The sequence below is a fragment of the Phascolarctos cinereus genome, unplaced genomic scaffold (genome assembly GCF_003287225.1).
Source record: "Phascolarctos cinereus isolate Bilbo 61053 unplaced genomic scaffold, phaCin_HiC Scaffold_5;HRSCAF=322, whole genome shotgun sequence".
Taxonomy (NCBI): Eukaryota; Metazoa; Chordata; class Mammalia; order Diprotodontia; family Phascolarctidae; genus Phascolarctos; species Phascolarctos cinereus.
Window position 1 is genome coordinate 420,391,618 of NW_027555958.1, and position 21,761 is coordinate 420,413,378.

Genomic DNA, 21,761 nt, shown 5'->3' on the forward strand with positions numbered 1-21,761 from the left:
ACCCTTATGTCTTACTACTCCCCAGCATAAGCTCATAGAACTTGGGCCAGAAGAGACCACCTTGGCCACCTTATTTTATGGATGAAGATACTAGGGCCCCAGGAGGTTAACCTTGGGCCTTGCCAAGGATGGAACCATAGGACAGTGCTGTAGTAAGGCTCCAATGTCCTGCTTCAGGGGAATAAAACAGAAGGATGAAGGAACAGGGCGAGGCAGTAGTTGGCTAATTATCATGTGCATCAGGAGCTGTCTCAGTGCTAAGTGGCCCCACTTGACTGTAGGGACTGAGGCAACAAATCTGTATCTCTTTTTTCCTTTTCATCTCTCTCAAACAGGAATGGGGAATTTCTCTGACAAGAAAGTAGATAGAATCTAGGGCTAAAAGACAATTTAAGTTTTTAGCCTAAGGTGAATCTAGAACAGGGCTTCTTAATCTTTTTCCATTCATGACCCATTCAGTGCTTCTTAAACCAGTTAGGGTCTAGAGAGAGAGGCCAAGAGGGCCAAGGAGGAAAAAGTGTCTGAGGGGTAAGGCCAGACTCCAAGAAGGATAAAAGAACCCAGTGAGGACAGTGCTGAAACCAACCAGACTGAATAGGTCTGGGGTGTGGGGGGGAAAAAAAAACCACACACACACACACACACACACACACACACACACACTCTCTCTCTCTCTCTCTCTCTCTCTCTCTCTCTCTCTCTCTCTCTCTCTCTCTCTTTCTGAATCTTCCTTATTAACAAAAAACAAACAAGCTAGGCAAGGTCTTCAGATCTAGTGAGCATGTCCACCAACACATGCAGCATTCTGCAGGCATCACCCCCCCACCTCCTTTCTTCAGAGGAGAGACATGTCGTCAACCTCTCTCTGGGATTGAATTGATCTTGACAATTAATGCAAATTACATTTTGTTTCACTTTTGGTTTTGTGGATGTAATTGTAGTGAGTCTGTGTATTGTTTGCATGGTTCTGCTCACCACTTCATGCAATTCATGAAATTCCTCATATTGGATTTTTTATGATGCAGCACTGTACATTATGAAATGGGATGCTGTATATAGAGCATTTTGCAAACCTAAAATGTCCCATAATTTCTTCAGCCATTACCTAATTGATTGTCATGTTTTCTGTTCAGTTTTTCCCTGGTATAATCTGTATATATTTATACCCAGACTCCCTACCAAAATGCAGACATATTTCCCAGGGGTTTGTTGATTCTTACCTCCAAGACCATGGTGAGTCAGGTCTGATGAAGCATTTCCAGATGGAATGCCTGGTGCCTCCATAAAGTAATGAGACTTTTTAAAAGGAAACCTGCTGGAACTTACATATTCAGGCACATGTTTTCCTTCCAAGATGTCCCCTTGGGAAGCTATAAGTTTATTCCAAAGATGTTGCCCTTCCTCTAATCATTTCTGGATGAAACAGTTTTTGAGCCACCCAAGAAAACTAGCCTCATTACTTCATAATCATTCCTTGTTTTTGATCCAAAACAGTATTGCTTGGCTTAATCACCCATCTCATTCATTAAACTTGGCCGAGTGACTTTTGGCTGTTCCCAGAAAATCATGGCCATCTTCAGAGGACCAAGATTTCCCACTGTTGAACAGTTTGAAAGAAAGTGCTGTAGGGTTCCAAAGGAGAGCCCAAGTCAGTGTGTAACCTCTGAAGGAGATGACTTTAAAGAAGGACAGTGTTCTTTTGGATGGACATGTTTTAGGATGCTCAGTTTAAAAGATCAGTCACACTTTTGAAATAATTATAAAATACATAAAAAATCTGAACATCAATCTACCAAAATACGCTTAAGACTTAAAGAAATTCAATTAGAAAAAACTCTTTACAGAAATAAGGAATGACTTAAATTTTTGAAAAAAAATCAGTCATATTAGTGTAGAATATTGATTTCAGTAAGGTGGTATGGAAATGAGAGTGGGTGTCTTAGAAAGCTGTGCTCCCTCCTTGAATCCAAATGGCTCGGTAGAGTGATGTGAGTCACAACTTGATTTTGCTTCCTTTCAAAAGACTCTGGCTTGGCAGCTTTGAGGGCATTGTTGGCAGAGAGCCAAGAGGCATACACCTGATTAGAGCATTCCAAATCCCAACTTTCCTTGTTCTTTGAGACACACCCCTGGGGGATTTGCTGGGGCGTGTATCTCCCTTGCCTCCCCATTGGCAGCTACAGATACTTCACATTTCCCAGGTGACTGATTGTCTCCCCTGCCTTGTTGGCCAGGTCCCTCCATCACTGGTCTGGCTGGAAATGAGGCCAGCAAGCCATAGTATGGTAGTTTGACTTACCTTGCCCAAGAGTGTGGTCTGTGTAGAGCCACTCTGTGATCTAAGGGCCAGTCTCTTTTAGTATCAATATTTAGATTGTAAAATGACAGTTCTTGTCATCTGCACATTATAAAACTTTTTCTGACGTGTATATGTACATATGTGCGTTATCTATGCTGACTTAGAAACTTTGATTTCTGTCATGAGTTGATTATTTCCTTTTGATATTTCACCCAAGTTTCCTTACAAAGGCATAGATATAGAAGGCATGATTATAATATTTGCAGATTGGGGAGTAATTGCCAATACACCACCAGATGACAGAATCAAGATTTGGGAAAGATTTCAAATGATTGGAAACATGAGCCAGATCTAAAAAGCTGAAAATTCACAGAAATAATCAACTGCCTCATTCATTAGACTTGGCCAAATGACTTTTAGCTTTTTCCAAAAAAATCAAATCCACCCTCAAAGGGCAGTGATTTCCCACCATTGAAATGGCTCAGAAGAATGTGGTACAAATTCCAAGAGAGATCCCAAATAAGGATGTAGCCTCCCAAGGTGACTGCTTTAAACAGAACAACATTGATTTAACAACTCATTCATCAAAGTCCTGCAAATTGGTTCAAAAAATAATTCTGCAAGTTCAAGATTGTGGAGACCTGACTTAGCAGCAATTCATGTGAAAAAGACCTCAGTAAACACCTTGGTTGAGCACAAGGTCAATATAAGTCAACAACATGATATTACAGCTGAAAAAAAACGAGTGTTAATGCGTGGAGGTGTAATGGGAAGCCAGTATAGCATTGCTATACCAACCCAGGTGCTAGTCTATAGCTCAGATAAGTTCCACCGAGTAACCAGAGGCACATAGGGCTTTAGTGACTTACCCAGGGTCAGAATGTGGTTTGTGGTCTTCCTGACACTATTAATTTGTCATGTTAGGTTGGTTTAATATAATATAGTGCTGAATTAAGAGAGGGAATAGTCCCATTATAATAGTCCCACAGACTCCACAGAGAATAGTACCGTGTTTAGTTCTGGACACCAGATTTTTAAGAGAGACATTGGCCATATAGAGTTCATTTAAAAGAGGTCAAATAAAATGGTTAGAGATCTGAAAACTGTCATAAGAATCAAGTGAAAGAATTTGGAATTTTTACCTAAATAAAAAAAGGTTAGGAGTGGGTATGATAATGATAACAGCCAACATTTATATGATGCATTAAGGTTTGCAAAGCACCTTACATGATTTATCTCATTTGATTCTTACAACAATCTTGTCAAGTAGGTGCTATTATTATCTCATTTTACAGATAAAGAAACTGAGGCACAGTAAGATGAAGTGACTTCAGATATTTGAAGGGTTGTCATGTGAAAGAAGAATTTGCCATATATGGTATTCTACTGGAAGGCAGCTCATGGACCAGTGCGTAGAAGTTAAGGGGCAGAAGACAGATTTTGACTCATTACAGGGAAGAACTTTCTAACAATCACAAGTTCTCCCAAATGGAGTGAGCCACTTTGTGAGGTAGTGAGTTTCCCCATCACTGTATATGTTCAAACAGAGGTTGAATGGGCATTTCTTAGGGATGGTGTAAAAACATTTCCAGGGGGGAGTTAGACAAGATCCCCTTTGTGACCTCTATCAACTTTTAAGATTCTTTATGGGTCGTTTCACAAAAGCAGTTAGTTCTATTCTTTCTTGATGATATTTATTTGTGGTATTGAGTAGGAGCATATGGGACCTCTGTGTTCTTTTAGGTGGGTGATGTGGTCTATTCATTAGAGTTTTTTTGTTTTAGCTTTTGTATTTTTACAAAACTTTCATGTCAAGAACTTTGAGATCTGGCCAAGGCAGCTACATTAACATAGTGGAGACCGTGTTGGACTTGGAAATACAAAGCCCTGAGTTCAAATCCTGCCCCAGATATTTCCCACGTTGGCGACTCTGAGCAAATCACTTAAGCTCTTTCAGACTCAAAATCCTCATCTGCAAAAATGGAGAAAGTAATAGCACCTAGCTTACAAGATTGTTGTCAGGATTAAATGAAAGAGTTTGTGTAAGCTGTTTCACAAACCTTAAACTGCTGTAGAAAAGCTAAAATAATAATAATAATAATAATAATAATAGTTATCATTATTGAACTGGACTGACCTCAGTTGGTAGAAACTTCATCTTTTTTTTTTTTTTGGGCAATTGGGGTTAAGTGACTTGCCCAAGGTCACACAGCTAGTAAGGATCAAGTGTTGGGTCTGAGGCCGGATTTGAACTCAGGTCCTCCTGACTTCAGGGCCGGTGCTCTATCCACTGCGCCACCTAGCTGCCCCAAACTTCATCTTTTAAGAAATAAAATTTCATTGATATTTTTAGTTTTTATATCACTTACGTTTTCCAATTATCCCCTCCCCCATAAAACCATGTCTTACATCAAAGAAGAAAAAAAAAACTCGGCAAAACTAATCCACATATCAAAAAAGTGTGACACTGAATGCAGTTCCATGCCCACTGTCCCCCATCTTTGCAAAGAAATTGAGGAGGCATCTTCTCGTATCTCTTCTTTGGGGCCAAGCATCCAACTGGGATTGCTTTGTTGGTGGTGTTCTTTCCATTTTATGTGGTAGGGACTGCATCTTATGAGAAATAAGACCCCAGGCCCCATACTGACTAGTCAGGAAAGAGTTTGCCCATTTGTAAAGCTCCAGTGACTCCCTTATTTCCAAGGTCAAATATAAAATCTTTGTTTGGCTTTGAAAGCCCTTCATAACTTGGTCCCTTCCTGCCCTCCCAGTTTCTTTATACCTTACTCCTCTCTGTGCACTCTGCAGCATGGGGACACTGGTCTCTTTGCTTTTCCTCACAAAAGACAATCCATCTCCTGACTTTATACATTTTAACTGGCTATCTTTTCCCTCCTGTGCTTTGCCTTCTGGCTTCCTTCAAGGCTTATACAACTTTTCCAAATCCTCCTTAATCTGAGCACCTGCTGCCCTTTGATACTACCTCTAGTTTATCATACACACACACACACACACACACGTTTATATGTATATATACACACATACATGTATATTTGTATGTTTGTATGTATATTTTTATATATCGTTGTTTACATGTTGTTTTCCTCATACCGTGAGCTCCTTGAGAGCAGGGACTATTTTTCACTTCTTTTTGTATCCGCAGTGCTTAGCACAGAGCCTGGCACACAATAGGTGGTTAATATATGCTTGTTGACTGACTGAAACTGATCTTATAATTTGATGACCCCACCCTCTCTGACAAAGGGTCTATGGAAGTTAGTTGGTGCTAATAATATTTATATTGAATCTTCCCTCAAGAACTTGATCAAATTTCAGACTTCATTCCCTTTATCTCTCTTGGTACTTCTGTAGGCTAGTAAGGAAGGAGAGCTAGAGGCCTTGGACACCAGTGACATGACTGAGTGCAAATATTTAATCTCTGACTCTAAGGCTAGTGCCCTTTTCTACTGGGATGTCCTATTCCTGGATTAGACTGGCTTTGGGTCCCTTGGGGGAAAAACTCTAGAGAAACTGGAATATAGACCTCTGGGTTTGGGAGCAAAGAACTGCCTTTTTTTGAGCAAGACACATTGTGTGGGAGATTAGATTAGACGATCTCTGGAGTATCACAGCTCTGAGAGTCCATTATCCAATGTGTTCATTTGCTTTCCCTCCTCTTTTTCTCCTTCTTTTCTCTCTCTCTCTTCTCTCCCTCCCTCCCTTCTCCTCCTCTTCCTTCTCTCTCTCTCTGTCTCTCTCTCTTTCTCACACACACACACACACACACACACACACTTTTTCTTTTCCCATCTCCCCACCCTCTTTCCTTCCTCTCTCTTCTCTCCCTCCCTCCCTCCTCCTCCTCTTCCTTCTCTCTCTCTCTCTTTGTCTCTTTCACATACACACACTTTTTCTTTTCCCATCTCCCCACCCTCTTTCCTTCCTCTCTCTTCTCTCCCTTCCTCCCTCTTCCTTCTCCTCCTCTTCCTTCTCTCTCTCTCTCTCTCTCTGTCTCTCTCTCTTTCTCTCTTTCTCACACACACAACACACACACACTCTGTCTTTTTCTTTTCCCATCTCCCCACCCTCTTTCCTTCCTCTCTCTTCTCTCCCTCCCTCCCTCTTCCTCCTCCTCCTCTTCCTTCTCTCTCTCTCTGTCTCTCTTTCTCTCTTTCACACACACACACACACACACACACACACACACACACTTTCTTTTTCTTTTCCCATCTCCCCACCCTCTTTCCTTCCTCTCTCTTCTCTCCCTCCCTCTTCCTCCTCCTCCTCTTCCTTCTCTCTCTCTGTCTCTCTTTCTCTCTTTCACACACACACACACACACACACACACACACACTTTCTTTTTCTTTTCCCATCTCCCCACCCTCTTTCCTTCCTCTCTCTTCTCTCCCTCCCTCTTCCTCCTCCTCCTCTTCCTTCTCTCTCTCTCTGTCTCTCTTTCTCTCTTTCACACACACACACACACACCACACACACACTTTTTTTTCTTTTCCCATCTCCCCACCCTCTTTCCTTCCTCTCTCTTCTCTCCCTCCCTCTTCCTCCTCCTCCTCTTCCTTCTCTCTCTCTCTGTCTCTCTTTCTCTCTTTCACACACACACACACACACACACACACACACACACACACACACACTCTTTTTCTTTTCCCATCTCCCCACCCTCTTTCCTTCCTCTCTCTTCTCTCCCTCCCTCCCTCCTCCTCCTCTTCCTTCTCTCTCTCTCTCTTTGTCTCTTTCACATACACACACTTTTTCTTTTCCCATCTCCCCACCCTCTTTCCTTCCTCTCTCTTCTCTTCCTTCCTCCCTCTTCCTTCTCCTCCTCTTCTTCTCTCTCTCTCTCTCTCTCTGTCTCTCTCTCTTTCTCACACACACACACATACACACACACACTTTTTCTTTTCCCATCTCCCCACCTCTTTCCTTCCTCTCTCTTCTCTTCCTTCCTCCTCTTTTCTCCTCTCTTCCTTCTCTCTCTCTCTCTCTGTCTCTCTCTCTTTCTCACACACACACATACACACACACACACTTTTTCTTTTCCCATCTCCCCACCCTCTTTCCTTCCTCTCTCTTCTCTCCCTCCCTCCCTCCTCCTCCTCTTCCTTCTCTCTCTCTCTCTTTGTCTCTTTCACATACACACACTTTTTCTTTTCCCATCTCCCCCCTCTTTCCTCTCTCTCTTCCTCCCTCCTCCTCCTCTTCCTTCTCTCTCTCTCTCTTTGTCTCTTTCACATACACACACTTTTTCTTTTCCCATCTCCCCACCCTCTTTCCTTCCTCTCTCTTCTCTCCCTTCCTCCCTCTTCCTTCTCCTCCTCTTCCTTCTCTCTCTCTCTCTCTCTGTCTCTCTCTCTGTCTCTCTCTCTTTCTCACACACACACACACACACCACAACACCACACAACTTTTTCTTTTCCCATCTCCCACCCTCTTTCCTTCCTCTCTCTTCTCTCCCTCCCTCCCTCTTCTCCTCCTCCTCTTCCTTCTCTCTCTCTCTTTGTCTCTTTCACACACACACACACACACACACACTTTTTCTTTTCCCATCTCCCCACCCTCTTTTTTTTCCCCTCTCTCTCTCCTCTCTCCCTCTTCATCTCACACTCTGTTCCCTCTCTTCCTCCCCCTTTCCCCCCTTCCCCCCACCTGCTGCGCTCTCCCCTCCCATCATCCCTTTGGTATTCCAGCCATCCAACATGTCCTGCCTGCTCTGCCGCGTGGCATGCTGACCATGAGCATCAACTCCTCTCTCAGTCAAGGGAAGGAGCTCGCCGCCCTCCCAGGCCCGGAGGGAGATGACGGGGCGGTCGCCGTCGCGGAGTCTGTCGCCATCGTCGTCATCGCCGTCTTCGTCTGCCTGGGTAACTCGGTGATAGTATTCACCCTGTACAAGAAGTCCTATCTCCTGACACTCAGTAACAAGTTTGTCTTCAGCCTGACCCTGTCAAACTTCTTGCTGTCTGTGCTGGTGCTGCCATTTGTAGCAACAAGCTCCATCCGGCGGGAATGGATGTTTGGGGTGGTCTGGTGCCACTTCTCTGCGCTGCTGTACCTGCTGATCAGCTCTGCCAGCATGCTCACCCTGGGCGTCATTGCCATTGACCGGTAAGTTCACCCCGTGTTTGTAATCATAGAATCGTTACAAGCTGAGAGCTGGAACATGAGCTCCTTCAGAACAGGAGCCATGTTTTTGCCTCTCCTGTATCCCTGGTGCTTCGCACAGTGCCTGGCGCGTGGTAAACGCTTACCGAGTAGTTATTATCTAACTACAAGGGAAGCCGGTCCAGTTCTCCTTTTGCCGATGAAGAGGCTCAAGGTCCCATAACTAGTTTGGGGCAATTTCTAGGTGGCCCGGTTCCCAGACACTGCTCTTTCCATCAGCCTGTCTCCCCGATGTTACTTTATTTCTAATAGAAGCTGAAAACAAGGGTTCTTAACCTGGCAGCTGTGAACTAGTTCTTCTTTTTTGGGTGACACAATGGGGTTAAGTGACTTGCCCAGGGTCACACAGCTAGTAAGTGTTATGTGTCTGAGGCTGGATTTGAACTCAGGTCCTCCTGACTCCAGGGCCGGCGCTCTATCCGCTGCACCACCTAGCTGCCCCTGGACTAGTTTCAAAAAATATTTTGGTAACTATGTGTCAGTATAATGGGTTCCTTTTTAAAATCCTGTATATTTTATCAAAAAACATTATTTAAACATTTAAAAACATTATTCTGAGGAATCTATAGACTTCACCAAAAATCTATGCCAAAGAGGTCCCTAACACAACAAAAGTAAAGGACCCATGAGCTAGAGGAAAAAACCCAGGCTCCAAATTGGAAAGAACCGCTCTTTCCCTTTTAGAAGATAAAGGTGGCTAAAGGATCTAGATAAAATTGATTCCAAACACATTTATTAAGTAATTTCTGTCAATAGAAGCCTATGTTAGGGAGACATCAAAGTCAATAAAATGTGTTTCTTGACTTTAATGAGTTTTGATTAAGTGGAATGGGGTGCTAGGGTTCAAGGGCAGGGGGATAATATACCAAAAGGGGAATGAGGGTAAGGGATGATGGAGAAAGATTTTAATAATTTTAAAACTGAGTGATTCCCTACCTTGGCTTTACGATGATGGGATGCCACTGAGCCTTAGTCACTCTACCTGAATATCAGTAAACTATATAATGATATCAACTCTCTTAGTATCCAGCAACTGTCATTTGTAACCCAAATACCCTCTCACCACAGTGCCTGTTGTATAAGCCTGGTGGGTTTTGTCAATGCATTTCCTATTTCCTGAGTCCATTCGCTCATTTAAGAGGCCAGGGATGTCCAATAGGATTTTGCTGGTAGAGTTCCCCATGTTTACTTTGATTAGGGTTTAGACTGGGAAAGCAAGCAGTACTGCTGGTAAGACCGTTCTAGGCAGGTGATGCCTTAAACCTGAGGTGAGGCAGTAGATGCTGCCTCTGGAGTCATGAAAAGTCCACCTGCGCTGGCATGGGAACCAGGAAAGGCTGATGCCACTGGGGCCCTCTTGCCTCCTCTGTGCTCCCTCATAGCTTCCCCTCCTGAGCATCACTTGACCATACATGGTGAATGACAGCTGTATTGGACAACACTTCACAAGGACTTCTCTGTTGGTCCTCCCCTAGCTCTCAACTGCAGACTAGTTCAGCCCGAACCAGATTAATTGTAATTAGGAAATATTTAACAAAATAAATACAATATGCAATGCAGCGTGGATAATGTTAATTTGTGTTTTCTAAGTTAATACACAGCCCACAGGGATCCCTTTCTATTTGAATTTGACACAAGCACCCTCATGAACTTATCCTGTAGTGTTGTGTATTGTACATATATCAGTGTTATTGTCTTGTCCCCCTGTGATCCAATCCAACAATATTTAAGCACCCTCTGTGTTCAAGGAACTATGCTAGACACTGGATTAGAAAGAAAAAAGGAAAAACTATCATTGCCCTCAAGGAGCTTATTCTCTATTGGGAAACTTAGGTTCCACCAAGAGTGTAAACTGCGTGAAAGCAGGGAATGAGTTTTATCTAAACTTTATATGCCCTCTGCAGGATAGTTAGGTGGATAGAGTGCCAGGCCTAGAGTCAGGAAGACTCTTCTTCCTGAGTTCAAATCTGGCCTTGGACACTTACTAGCAGTGTGACTCTGTGTGGCAAGTCATTTCACTCTGTTTGCCTCAGTTTCCTCAACTGTAAAATGAGCTGGAGAAGGAAATGGCAAACCATCCCAGTATCTTTGCCAAGAAAACCCCAAATGGAATCATAAAGAGTCAGACACTTTTGAAAACGACTGAACAGCAACTCCCTAAGCACCTAGCTTTGGGCTCTGAACATAGTAGGTGCTAAATGAATGTTGATTATTGGATGAATAGCTACTTTTGGAGCTTCTAGAGTGATCATCATGCTCATCATTTTCAGTTAACTTTTTAGCCATTGTCTCCTGAGTGCCAGGTGTTCCCGAGGTTTACAAAATAGAGCTGGTTAATACTTTGAGAGAAGGAATTGTGTGTGTCTGCTTACTGAGTGCCTCTAACATGGCACACAAGAGCACCTCGTTAGGTGTTCAGTAACTACAGCTTTCAAAGATTGCACGTCACTTGTTTGAGCTTATTGTCTCAAACAAAGCGAGTTTTTAAATAAGCAGGTCTCTGCATTCCAGTGCCAAAGTGATTTTCCTAAAGTGTAGGTCTATGCATCCCACTGCCCCACCTCAATAAATTCCAGCAAATCCCCATTATTGCCAGGATCAAATATAAAGCCTTCAGTCTGGCATCTAAAGCTCTTTGTAACGCGACCACTTTCCACCTTTTCGCTCTTTTTACACTTTATTCCCCAAGCAGTATTCTACGATGCAGCTACATCGGCTTACTTGGTTCCTCACACACCACCCTCTGTCACCCGTCTCCATGTCTTGCTTGGCTGTCCCCTGTGCTTGGAATTCTCTTCCTGCTCAATTCCAAATCTCAGAATTCCTGGTTTCCTTTAAGACTCAGTTTAAGTGTTGCTTTCCATGGGAGACCTTTCTCAGTACTCCCAGGAAGTGGCCTTCCCTGCTAAGATTGCCTTCTTTTTACCTGTGGACCTATTATTTTTTACAGTTGTCTCTCCCATCAGAATGTAAGCTCCCTGAGGGCAGAGATTGTTTTTACATTTCTTTTAACTCTAGAATTTCAGCAGTGTGTCTGAAACATAGTAAATTATTAAGAATAATATTATTACTATTTTTACATTGACATTAATTATTAATATAAATAAGTGCTTGTTGATTGATAACCCCCAGCTTACACACCAAGAAGGCCTTAAACTGACTTCTGAGATTCAGATCTAACCCTTTGCACAAAGCTACTGCTCAGAGTAAGAGTTTAATAAATGTTTGTTTAATTACATTCAGGTGAATACATCTCCACAATCCCACCCAAGCACAACTTTCCTCCTCGTACTTCAGGCATAGGGCTCAAGCTAAAATTCACCTGGATCCTTAGAAGTTTGCTGGGGTCTCCAGGGGACAAAGACATGACTACAGCTAAAAGACTCCTACCTCCTAGACCAGCTGCCTTACCACAGAAGACAGACAGCAAGAATGGAGGCATTACCATTGCTTGATTGTATTTGGACAACAGCCCAAAGGGGTGGTTTCATTTCAGCTCTAATTCATTTATTTTATCAAACTTTTACTAAGTACCTACTTACGTGAAAGGCACCTGCATTAGGGCAAGAGATGCCAATATGAAAAAAAATGGCACAGTAGGGAGCTGATAGCGCAGTAGGTTGAAGCTTGCAACTGCAAACGTAAGGATGAGCTGTGATAAGGGAAAATAAGAGATTGAGGCAGAGTGCTTTAGTAAAATTCTCAAAGGGAGACCGTTCTCAGCTGCGACTCATCAAAGAAGTCATCTTAGAGGAGGTGGCAACTGTGCTATACCTCAAAGGAAGGGAGGAATTTCAACATATCTGCTTACAATTTAAGGGAACTTATTCTAGGAAGCTTGCATGGAATTGGGCAAAAACAGAGAGGCAGAAGGATACAGAAAGACAAAGAGATGGAAGAATTATCCAGTTTTGCTGGAATGTAACTAATGGAGGCAGCTAGATGGCGCCATAGTGCAGAATGCTGGACTTGGAGTCAGGAAGACCTGAGTTCAAATCCAGCCTCAGACACTTACTGGCTTTGTGACCCTGCACAACTCACTTAAACTGTTTTCTTTACTCCACCGGAGAGGGAAATGGCAAACCACCCCAGTATTTTTGCCAAGAAAACCCCATGAACAGTACTGGCATGTTATAGTCCATGAAGTCATGAAGAGTTGGACACAACTGAAGGACTGAACTACAAGAGTAATGAAAGGCTTATAATGTGAAATATAACTGTAAAGGTAGGCTGGAGTGGTTTTCTTTTTACTTTTTAAAAGATAATTTCATAAAGTGCATTGGCCAGATGCTTATGATTAAAATATCTGGACTGGCACAGTCACCTTGGTTATTTCAGTTATTCTAATGAAGGATTTTGTTTTATGTCATTAACCATTCACGTACCTAAAAAAAATTGAATGGGAAATCACTAACGATGACCGTTAGTTAGGCTGACAAGTAAACATGGTCTTAATGTATAGAACGTTTAAACAAATTTCTCCCCATTCCCTACCCCTGAAGTTGTAGGGAAATCAATTTTTCTTGATCTTTTGGAAATTATATTTATGTTGAAAACATAAATATATGACTTGAGAGAGACACACATAAACACAAACAGGTAGAGGAAGTGACAGTAGGAAGATGAGGAGAGGTGAATAGAAGAGGAGAGAAAAGCAAAACAGCAAACAGGTTAGAAAGAGATTGTTATTGCTGAGTTTTTGTTGTTGTTGAGTTTTTTTGTGTTTTGGTTATTTCGGCAGGGCAATTGGGATTAAATGACTTGCTTAGTATCACACAGCTACCATGTATCAAGTGTCTGGTCTGAGAGCAGATTTGAACTCAGGTCCTTCTGACACTAGGGCCAGTGCTCTATCCACTGCGCCACCTAGCTGCCCCAACTGAATTGTTTTTCAGTCCTATTGAGATCTCCATGACCCTTTTTGGGTTTTTCTTGTCAAAGATACTGGAGTGGTTTACCATTTCCTTTTCCAGCTCGTTTTATAGATGAGGAAACTGAGGCAAATAATGTATGAGGCACACAGCTAATAAGTGTCTGAGGCTGGATTTGAACTTAGGAAGAGGAGTCTTTCTGACTGCAGGCCTGGTACTTTATCCACTGTGCCCCCTAGCTGCCCCAGAAAGAGATTATTTGAGAATAAATCAAGAGAGGGGACAGCTGGGATGTCTGCAAAATGCTGAAAGAACTGGCCAGTTAGTTTAATTAGTTTAGCCAAACAAGCAGTTTAGTAAAAGAAATTAGACCAATTGGTTTGACTGAATTGACTTGGTCACTACAGTCAGTGTAAACCATATGGAGGAACCTTGTGAACATAACCAGGAGAACATAAAGAATGCATAGGCTAATGGGAGTGAAACTAGCTATTTAGAAGAGATTAGCCCTTTCAATGTCAGTGTCTGAACCAACAGGAATGGAAGAAGTAATTGCTAAGACAGTTGCTAACAGGGGAAGATGAATTAGGCACTTGAAAAGTTTCACTGGAAATAAAATAACACAGTCCTAAGGCTAAAATAGCTTAGAAATGAATGCTCTTGGGACCAGTGCCCACGGAAAATGTTTTTCAGAGTCTCATTCCACAGGTTGACAGATGACATTGTTACTAAAAATAGCGTTAACCAAAACAACAAAATAAATTGGGATGACATATCTGGTTATGCAGAGGATGATGGTATTTTCCAGAGCTTGTCCAATGTACCGTACAATGTTTATCTTGAGGTTCCTAGAGCTGAGTTACATCTCATTGTTTTTATTATTGTGATAATAATAAAATAGAGGTTCTTGTCAGGGCGACTGCTGATATGTCACGAACGTTAAGCTTCTGAAGACTTCAAAACCCATAAATGTCATTTTCTCGCATATAATACATTTTCAAGATTTATCCATAATGTCAATTAAACAGCAAGTATTTATTAAGCACCTACTGTGTGCCAGGCACTGTGCTGGGGACTGGATATACAAGGACAATGAATAAAACAATCCCTGCTTGTAAGAAGCTTATGTTGTAAGGGAAAAGACTAGTACATATATAAATATATGTGTATATATTTATATGTGTGTATGTATATATATATGTATGTATGTATGTGTATATATATATATAATATACATACACACACACATATATATTTATATATGTGTGTGTATATGTGTGTGTATGTGTGTGTATATATATACATATATGTATACACACACACACACACACACACACACACACACACCCCCTATGGCTTCAAGAATCTATAGCATATGCAGCGGTCACACCCTGGTAAAACCATAGATGGGCTAAACCAGGTTGAGAGTAACTGAGGCCTCAAACCTGCTGGTGAGTTAGGGAGATGTCCATCCAAAGCATGTGAAGACTTTTCCCAGTGGAAGTTTGTTCCAATGGCCATGAAGATGGCTGAAGCAGGTGCTGTGGAATGCTTAGAGCTTGGTCAGACACCTAAGATGTCAAGGTCAGCCACTGCATCCTGGGTCCTCACCAGTCACTCTGACTTCTGCCTTGCCCCTGGACTTTGATGACTCTGGGAGAGAGAGTGAGGCTGACAACTTTGCGCAGCTCTGCCTTACTTAAATCCAATTCATGAACAAGTCAAGACATCACCTCGTGATGTCATTTGTCCTCTTTGAAAATGAAGGATAAACAACAATATAAACATACATAGCATAAAGTGAATAAATATATATACAAAGTAATTGAATACAAGGTAATTTTGGAGAGAGCACCAGCTGTTGGGGAGATCAGGATATTATTATTTTTAGTGAACATTTCTAAGTGCTTTTAAGGTTTTAAAAGTGTTTTCCTTAAAATAACATTGCAAATTATTAAATTTTATTAATTAACCATTAATTTAATTATTAAGTATAATTATATTGTATATAATACATTTTGTATATAATATATATTATATACTATATAATTATATATAATAATTATAAAATAATTATTAATTATTTTAAAAGTATTGTTTTTTGCCATCTTACAATTATTTATTAGCTACAAGTATAGCTTTACATTGGTATATAGACCTTGCCTGGCATCAGCACTGGCAGGGTGCTGTTTGCTGATAGGAATCATCTCATCATTTAAATTCTTTAACTCTCCCTAGAATATACCCAGTGCCGTTTGCCATCACATGTTCTCTTTCATTTCTGACTTTCTCTCCCCACATCTCTTTTGCCAGCTACTATGCTGTCCTTTATCCCATGGTGTACCCCATGAAGATCACCGGGAACCGGGCTGTGCTTGCCCTAATCTACATCTGGCTCCACTCCCTCATTGGCTGCCTCCCTCCCTTGTTTGGCTGGTCATCTGTGGAGTTTGATGAGTTCAAATGGATGTGTGTAGCTGCCTGGCACCGGGAGGTTGGCTACACGGCCTTTTGGCAAATCTGGTGTGCCCTGTTGCCCTTTGTGGTCATGGTGGTTTGCTATGGCTTCATCTTCCGTGTAGCCAGGGTGAAGGCCCGCAAGGTCCACTGTGGTACGGTGGTCATCGTGGAGGAGGATGCCCAGAGAAATGGGAGAAAAAACTCGAACACCTCCACCTCCTCTTCAGGCAGTAGGAGGAACACTTTCCAAGGTGTGGTCTACTCTGCCAACCAGTGCAAAGCGCTCATCACCATCTTGGTAGTGATTGGTGCATTCGTTGTCACATGGGGCCCCTACATGGTCGTCATCACGTCCGAAGCCCTCTGGGGCAAGAACAGTGTGTCTCCTGCCTTGGAGACGTTAGCCACGTGGTTATCCTTCACCAGTGCCATCTGCCACCCTCTCATCTACGGACTTTGGAACAAGACAGTGCGCAAAGAATTATTAGGCATGTGCTTTGGAGACCGGTATTACCGAGAGCCGTTTGTTCAGCGACCAAGAACTTCCAGGCTGTTTAGCATCTCCAACAGGATTACAGGTATATATGAATGCCTATCGCAGAGCTATAAATGTACTCTTTGATTCTTTTACTGACATTACTCATCCAAAGACCCAGGTCACATGTTTTAGGGAATGGGGACATAGAAGTAATATAGGTGGCCAACTTATCTTAATTGATTGTGACCATAGTTAGCAAGGGCTAGCTAGGTGGCACAATGGATAGAATGCTGGGCCTAGAGTCAAGAAGACTCATCTTTCTGAATTCAAATCGGGCCTCAGACACTTACTAGCTGTGTGACTCTATTGGCCTGTTTCCTCATCTATAAAATGAGCTGGAGAAGGAAGTGGCAGACCACTCCAGTGTCTTTGTCAAGAAAACTCCAAATGGGCTCACAAAGAGTCGGACATGATTGAAACCACTGAACAACACCATCAAAATAGACAGTAAGTGTGGGTTTGGGATTTTTTGAGCGTTAATTCTCCTGGCTGCTACAGTGGCTGCTATTCCATGTAGGCAACTATAGCTAAATATCACTAAATCTGTATTAGAAATTATGCCGGGGGAGGCTAGAATGGAAACACTCAGAATGCGTTAAGGAGTGGCTCCGGCCAGTGTGGTGTAGTGTAGGGGAAAGAACGACAATCTTTAACTAAGGCGAGATTTACTACCTTTGTGGCCCTGGAAAGGCACTTAAAAATCTCTGATCCTCACCTGTAAAATGGAGATAATAATGTAGTATTGTGAGGAAAATGCTTTCTAAGCTGGAAAGTGCTATACAGATTGGAGTAGTCTTTATCACATCCGTTAAACATTCATCATTGTTCATCTTCAGTGCCTGTGTCTCTAATAATAGAATTGCAAGATTAGAAGGGATGTCAAAAATCAATCGGTCAGTCAATCAGTCATCATTTATTAAGTACTTATGTATTCCAGGCATCTGTGCCAACCCATTTCCATAACAAGAAAGCTCTCTACCTCATCCTTGGTGGGAAGTCATCTAGCCTTAGCTTCAAGGCCTTCAGTGAGAGGGAATTCACTGCATCTCATTGTGATGCATTCCATTTTGGAGAAGTTTTGATTGTCGGGAGGTATTTCCTTCTGTTGAACTTAAAGCTCACTCCATGTATCATCCATCCATCAGTCCTCGTTGTTCCTTCCAGAGCAGAGTAGAATGATTCTAATCTCTCTTCCATGTGCTAGCTTTTCAAATATTTGAGAATGGCTTAATGCCCACTCCCCGTATCATTCATGCTAAAACATCTCTAGTTCTGTAAATCTGGATATCGTGACATGATCTCAAGTCTCTTCACTATTCTAGTCACTCTCCAGTGGCCTACATCAGGCGTGCTAGGGCCTTTTTTAAATGTGGTGCCCACAGCTGAACGTGGTACCCTACACGTGGGCTGACCCAGGCCCGGTACAGCAGTACTGTCGTCCCCCTCGCTCTAGACACTCTTTTCCATAGTCAATAGATCAGATTTCTTGGCTGCCATACCACACTGCTGACTCTTACTGAGCTTTCAGTCTACTAAACCCAGAGGTGTTTTTTAAGATTTTGTTTTGTTTTTCACTTGAATTGCTTTCTAGCCGGTAGTTGTAGAGTTTTTTTTTTAATCGAGCAAGGGTTTTGCACTTAATCATCGCTACATTTCATCTTAGTGGAGAGTAACTGAAGAGAGTTGCGGTCATTTTACACCTCCTGGGGTTGGTGGTCCAGTGCCTTCATGCCAAAAGTGGCCTTTCAGTAAGATGCTCTTTCACGGGCCAGGGTTGCGGGAAAAGAAAAAGATGCATTTTCTTGGGTGATGGAGAGCTGGCCTTCTTACTTTCTTCATCTTTCTGAGCTTCTGCTCCTACCCTGAAATTCCTAGGGTCCTGGCAGTGCAGGACCATAACTAAGAGCGTACTTCCCTGGGGGTGCCAGGGATTTTTTGTTATTCTGTGCATGGGCCACGTGACCGTCCTATTCCCAGCCACAGTTCACAAGGCAGAATTGCTTTCCCCCTCCCTATCAATATTCCGTTCTTTGTCTCTTAGGAGAAAATGACTAAATGAAGATGTGCTATATTAATTTGAAAAGGCTACCAAAGAGGATTTATATTTTGGACAAGTAGTTGGACTAGATTACTTCTCAAAAGGCCCTTTTAACTCAGAGAATCTATGCTACTATGAAATTAGGAGGAGAAATTTAATTTGATTTACCTAGGGCTGATGCTAGATTTCAGGGAGTCTGTGAACTTCGGTGGGGGAAAAATTACATCACTAGCCATTAAATGAAATTGAAAAACATTTCCTTCAATGAGGAATGTAGGCATCAAACCATGACTTGACTAAAGGGTGCCTAGACTTCAGCAGACTTCCAACGGGGTCTGTGACACCAAAAAAGGTCAAAAAACACTGTCCTGTTCAGCATGTATTTTAGGCTTGTCCTAAATCTTGTCATCTTAGCTTTAGTTCTTTTACATTCTAGGGGTGGGATCCTTTTAACAGCCCTGTGCGGCAGGTACCCAAGATACTGTCTCTATTTTAGAGATGAGGAAACTAATGCTCAGAGAGGCTTTCCCATTCACACACTCTCTCTCTCTCTCTCTCTCTCTCTCTCTCTCTCTCTCTCTCTCTCTCTCTCTCTCTCTCACACACACACACATACACACACACACACACACACACACACGTAAATATCATGTGTGAGACTGAATCCAGGTCTTCCTTACTCCAGGTTCAACATTTTATTCACCATACCATTTTCACTCTTCTTAAGACAATAAAAAACTAACTTACATCCAAAGACTTAGATTTTAAAATTTAACCATCTCCTATTCTTTTTGACTTATTCCCTACCATCCTCCCCTCACCCCCAATCCTGAATTGCATTTAAAATAGAAAGTTGCCTTGTTCTTTTGGAATGCAGTAGAATCTGGTTAAACAGATATGTCAGGTAGGGGATACACTCCTGGGTCACATTAAGAAAATGTGGCTTTGGTTGTGTGGTTGCTACCTGAGCAATGTTTTATGAATACTTCTCCAAAATGAAGCAGAAAAGTGATCTCTTCTATGACTAAAATAGACCTAGACTAGCTTATTCTGCCCATGAAGCAAAACTTCATTCATCATCTACATTCAAAACTATATTCATCATACAAAGTTCTGTCCAAACTGATACAACCCAGATTGCAAAGGGATGGAGGAGAGAGACAGAGAGATAGGCTGAAAAGAGAAGAGAAAGAATTGGAGGCAATGAGAGTCAACAATTTTTAAAAATAATTGAGCAGGGAAGAGTAGAGAGAGGGCATAGGATTTCGAAGAAATCTCTTTTTGAACTGGGGAGATCAGAGTATGTTGTAAGCAGATGGGAGAGAGCCAGTGGTGAGGAAATGATGAAGATGCATGAGTGGGTTAACTGCTGCAACAAGACCCTGGGGGAGGTGGAGGGATTAGGGCCAAAGGCACAGAGAGGTGAGCCTTGTTGAGTAATTGGGGTGTCTCTTTCGTGACTGGAGGGGAAAGGAAAACAGAATAATGATAAGAGAATTTAAGAAAAGGAGGAGGGGAGTGAAGGAAATTCCTGTTGGATAACCTCAGTTTTCTCTGAAGCAGGCTGCTTAATCATGTAGAGGGCTGAGAAGGAATTGGGACAGAGGACGGGAAGAAATGGTTTGAACTACTCGTGAGGGGAATGAGAAAAGAAGTGAAGGAGAAAGGGAAGGATTATCTTACAGTTGAGGTTGTCTAGCATACAACTTTAATAGGTGAAATCAGCTAGAGTTTATAACTTCTCCATTCTGAAGACTTTATGCCTGCCTCAACCGTCTGGGAGTAGGAGCAGGAAAATCTGATGGTGAAGGTCACGCAGAGCCTATTTATAAGGCAAACGTGGCAAAATTAGACATGGTGATCTGGGAGAATAGGAAATGGTCAAGGAACTGGAGGTTATGATGAAGTCAGAGAGCAGGTTAAGGAAGAGGGAAGGGGAAAGGATAAGAAACTACAATAGAAGTACTTGAATTTCTGAATCTTGGGAGTGATCCAGTTCAGTCAGATAGTGAGATCTAAGCTGTAACCATGCTGGTGAATAACTGAAGTGGAGTGGAGAAGGGTATATCATTGTTCCTGAGGTTTGGGTCTTGTTATTAGAGAGACTGGCTGACCATTTCTGGAGTTCTCTTTGCAGTTTAGGTGCCACATTTTAGTGGGGACATTGAGGAGCTAGAGGATGACCACCCAGAGGAAGGTACAGAGAATGGGGAATGGCCTGGAGATCATGTCATATGAACATTGGTTGAAGGAACTGATTATGTATGGCTGGAGAAAGACCTAGGCAAGAAATTGTAGCCACCATGTGGAAAAGGGAAAGAGCCTGTTATGTTGGTCCTCAAAGGACAGAACCCAAAGCAATAGGGAAAGTGTTATAAAGGGGCATATTTAGACTTGATGCAAGGGAGTGTTGCCAGAGAGCTGCGCAGGAGTGCCATGGATTGTCTTGGGATTTAGTGGGTTCTCCTTCACTGCAGGTCTTTAAACAAAGAAAGGATACAGGTATGGGTCAGACTAGCGTAATGGAGCAGAATGATCACTAGCTTTGGAGTCAGAGGATGTGGATTCAAATTCTGCCTCTCACATACTATCTGCCCCTGTGATCTTGGGAAAATGGATTCACCTTGTTCTCTGGTTCCTCAGCTAGAAAAAGGAGGTTGGACTAAATGACCTCTTAGGTCTCTTCCAGTTCTACATGTATGATTCTCTGATTTTCTCCGAAGTCCCTTCCAACTGAGATTTTGCAATTTTGGATACTCTGCTCACCAATGCAGATTGCAACCCTTCTACCTTAGTAAGTTAGTGCAGCTAAAAAAATGAAATATTTGATGGCCAGCCTTTTGCTTGATGAGCTTCTAAAAACCCAGCAAAATTGGCCTCAGATGAGAAGGAGATAGAGACAGAGAGAGAGAGAATCTGACAGACAGATGACACTTAGGCCATTGCTGTTGGCCCACATTCCACAGTTGTTTGGCTTGTCTTCTGACAGAATAACTTTCTAGAATCCAGAGTCACTTCTATGCAGAACAAAATAATAGAATTAGGAATGAAACATATTTCTCAAAAGAAAGTCAAATAATGCATTTCCATTTGAGATAGAAGTGATATTTTGAGATCCCTGCTGCTGTGGATTATGTGTGCTGCTCTCCCATTTCTCATTTCCCATCCTGTATTGGTACAGATAACTGAGAGTTGACTGCACTAAATTTTTATTGAAAATGTTTCTTCTGGAAAGTTTCAATCCAAGAAATTTTTTAAAAAGCAAACAAACCAGAATTGTACACCATTCTAAAAACTGCTTTGTGATCCTAAGCAGAAATTGAATTTCACAATTGCCTGGAGCTGTCTGGCTGCCTTCAGGATGCCAGGGGTTGT

The 21,761-nt window shown here is 42.2% G+C and overlaps 1 protein-coding gene across 3 annotated transcripts in view; it reads left to right on the forward strand.

Annotated features, from left to right (window-relative positions):
* The window catches only part of GPR161 (G protein-coupled receptor 161), a 55,783-nt gene that overhangs the window by 15,759 nt on the left and 18,263 nt on the right, over positions 1-21,761 (forward strand). For 2 of the 3 annotated variants that reach the window (XM_020974693.2, XM_020974694.2), the window contains 2 exons: positions 8,005-8,422; positions 15,664-16,388. In XM_020974693.2, the coding sequence (XP_020830352.1) occupies positions 8,040-8,422; positions 15,664-16,388 (1,108 nt within the window). In that variant the 5' untranslated portion in view covers positions 8,005-8,039. Of the gene's footprint in view, positions 1-8,004; positions 8,423-11,722; positions 12,705-15,663; positions 16,389-21,761 lie in introns of those variants that run through there. The other variant, XM_078156509.1, reaches the window with a different exon arrangement.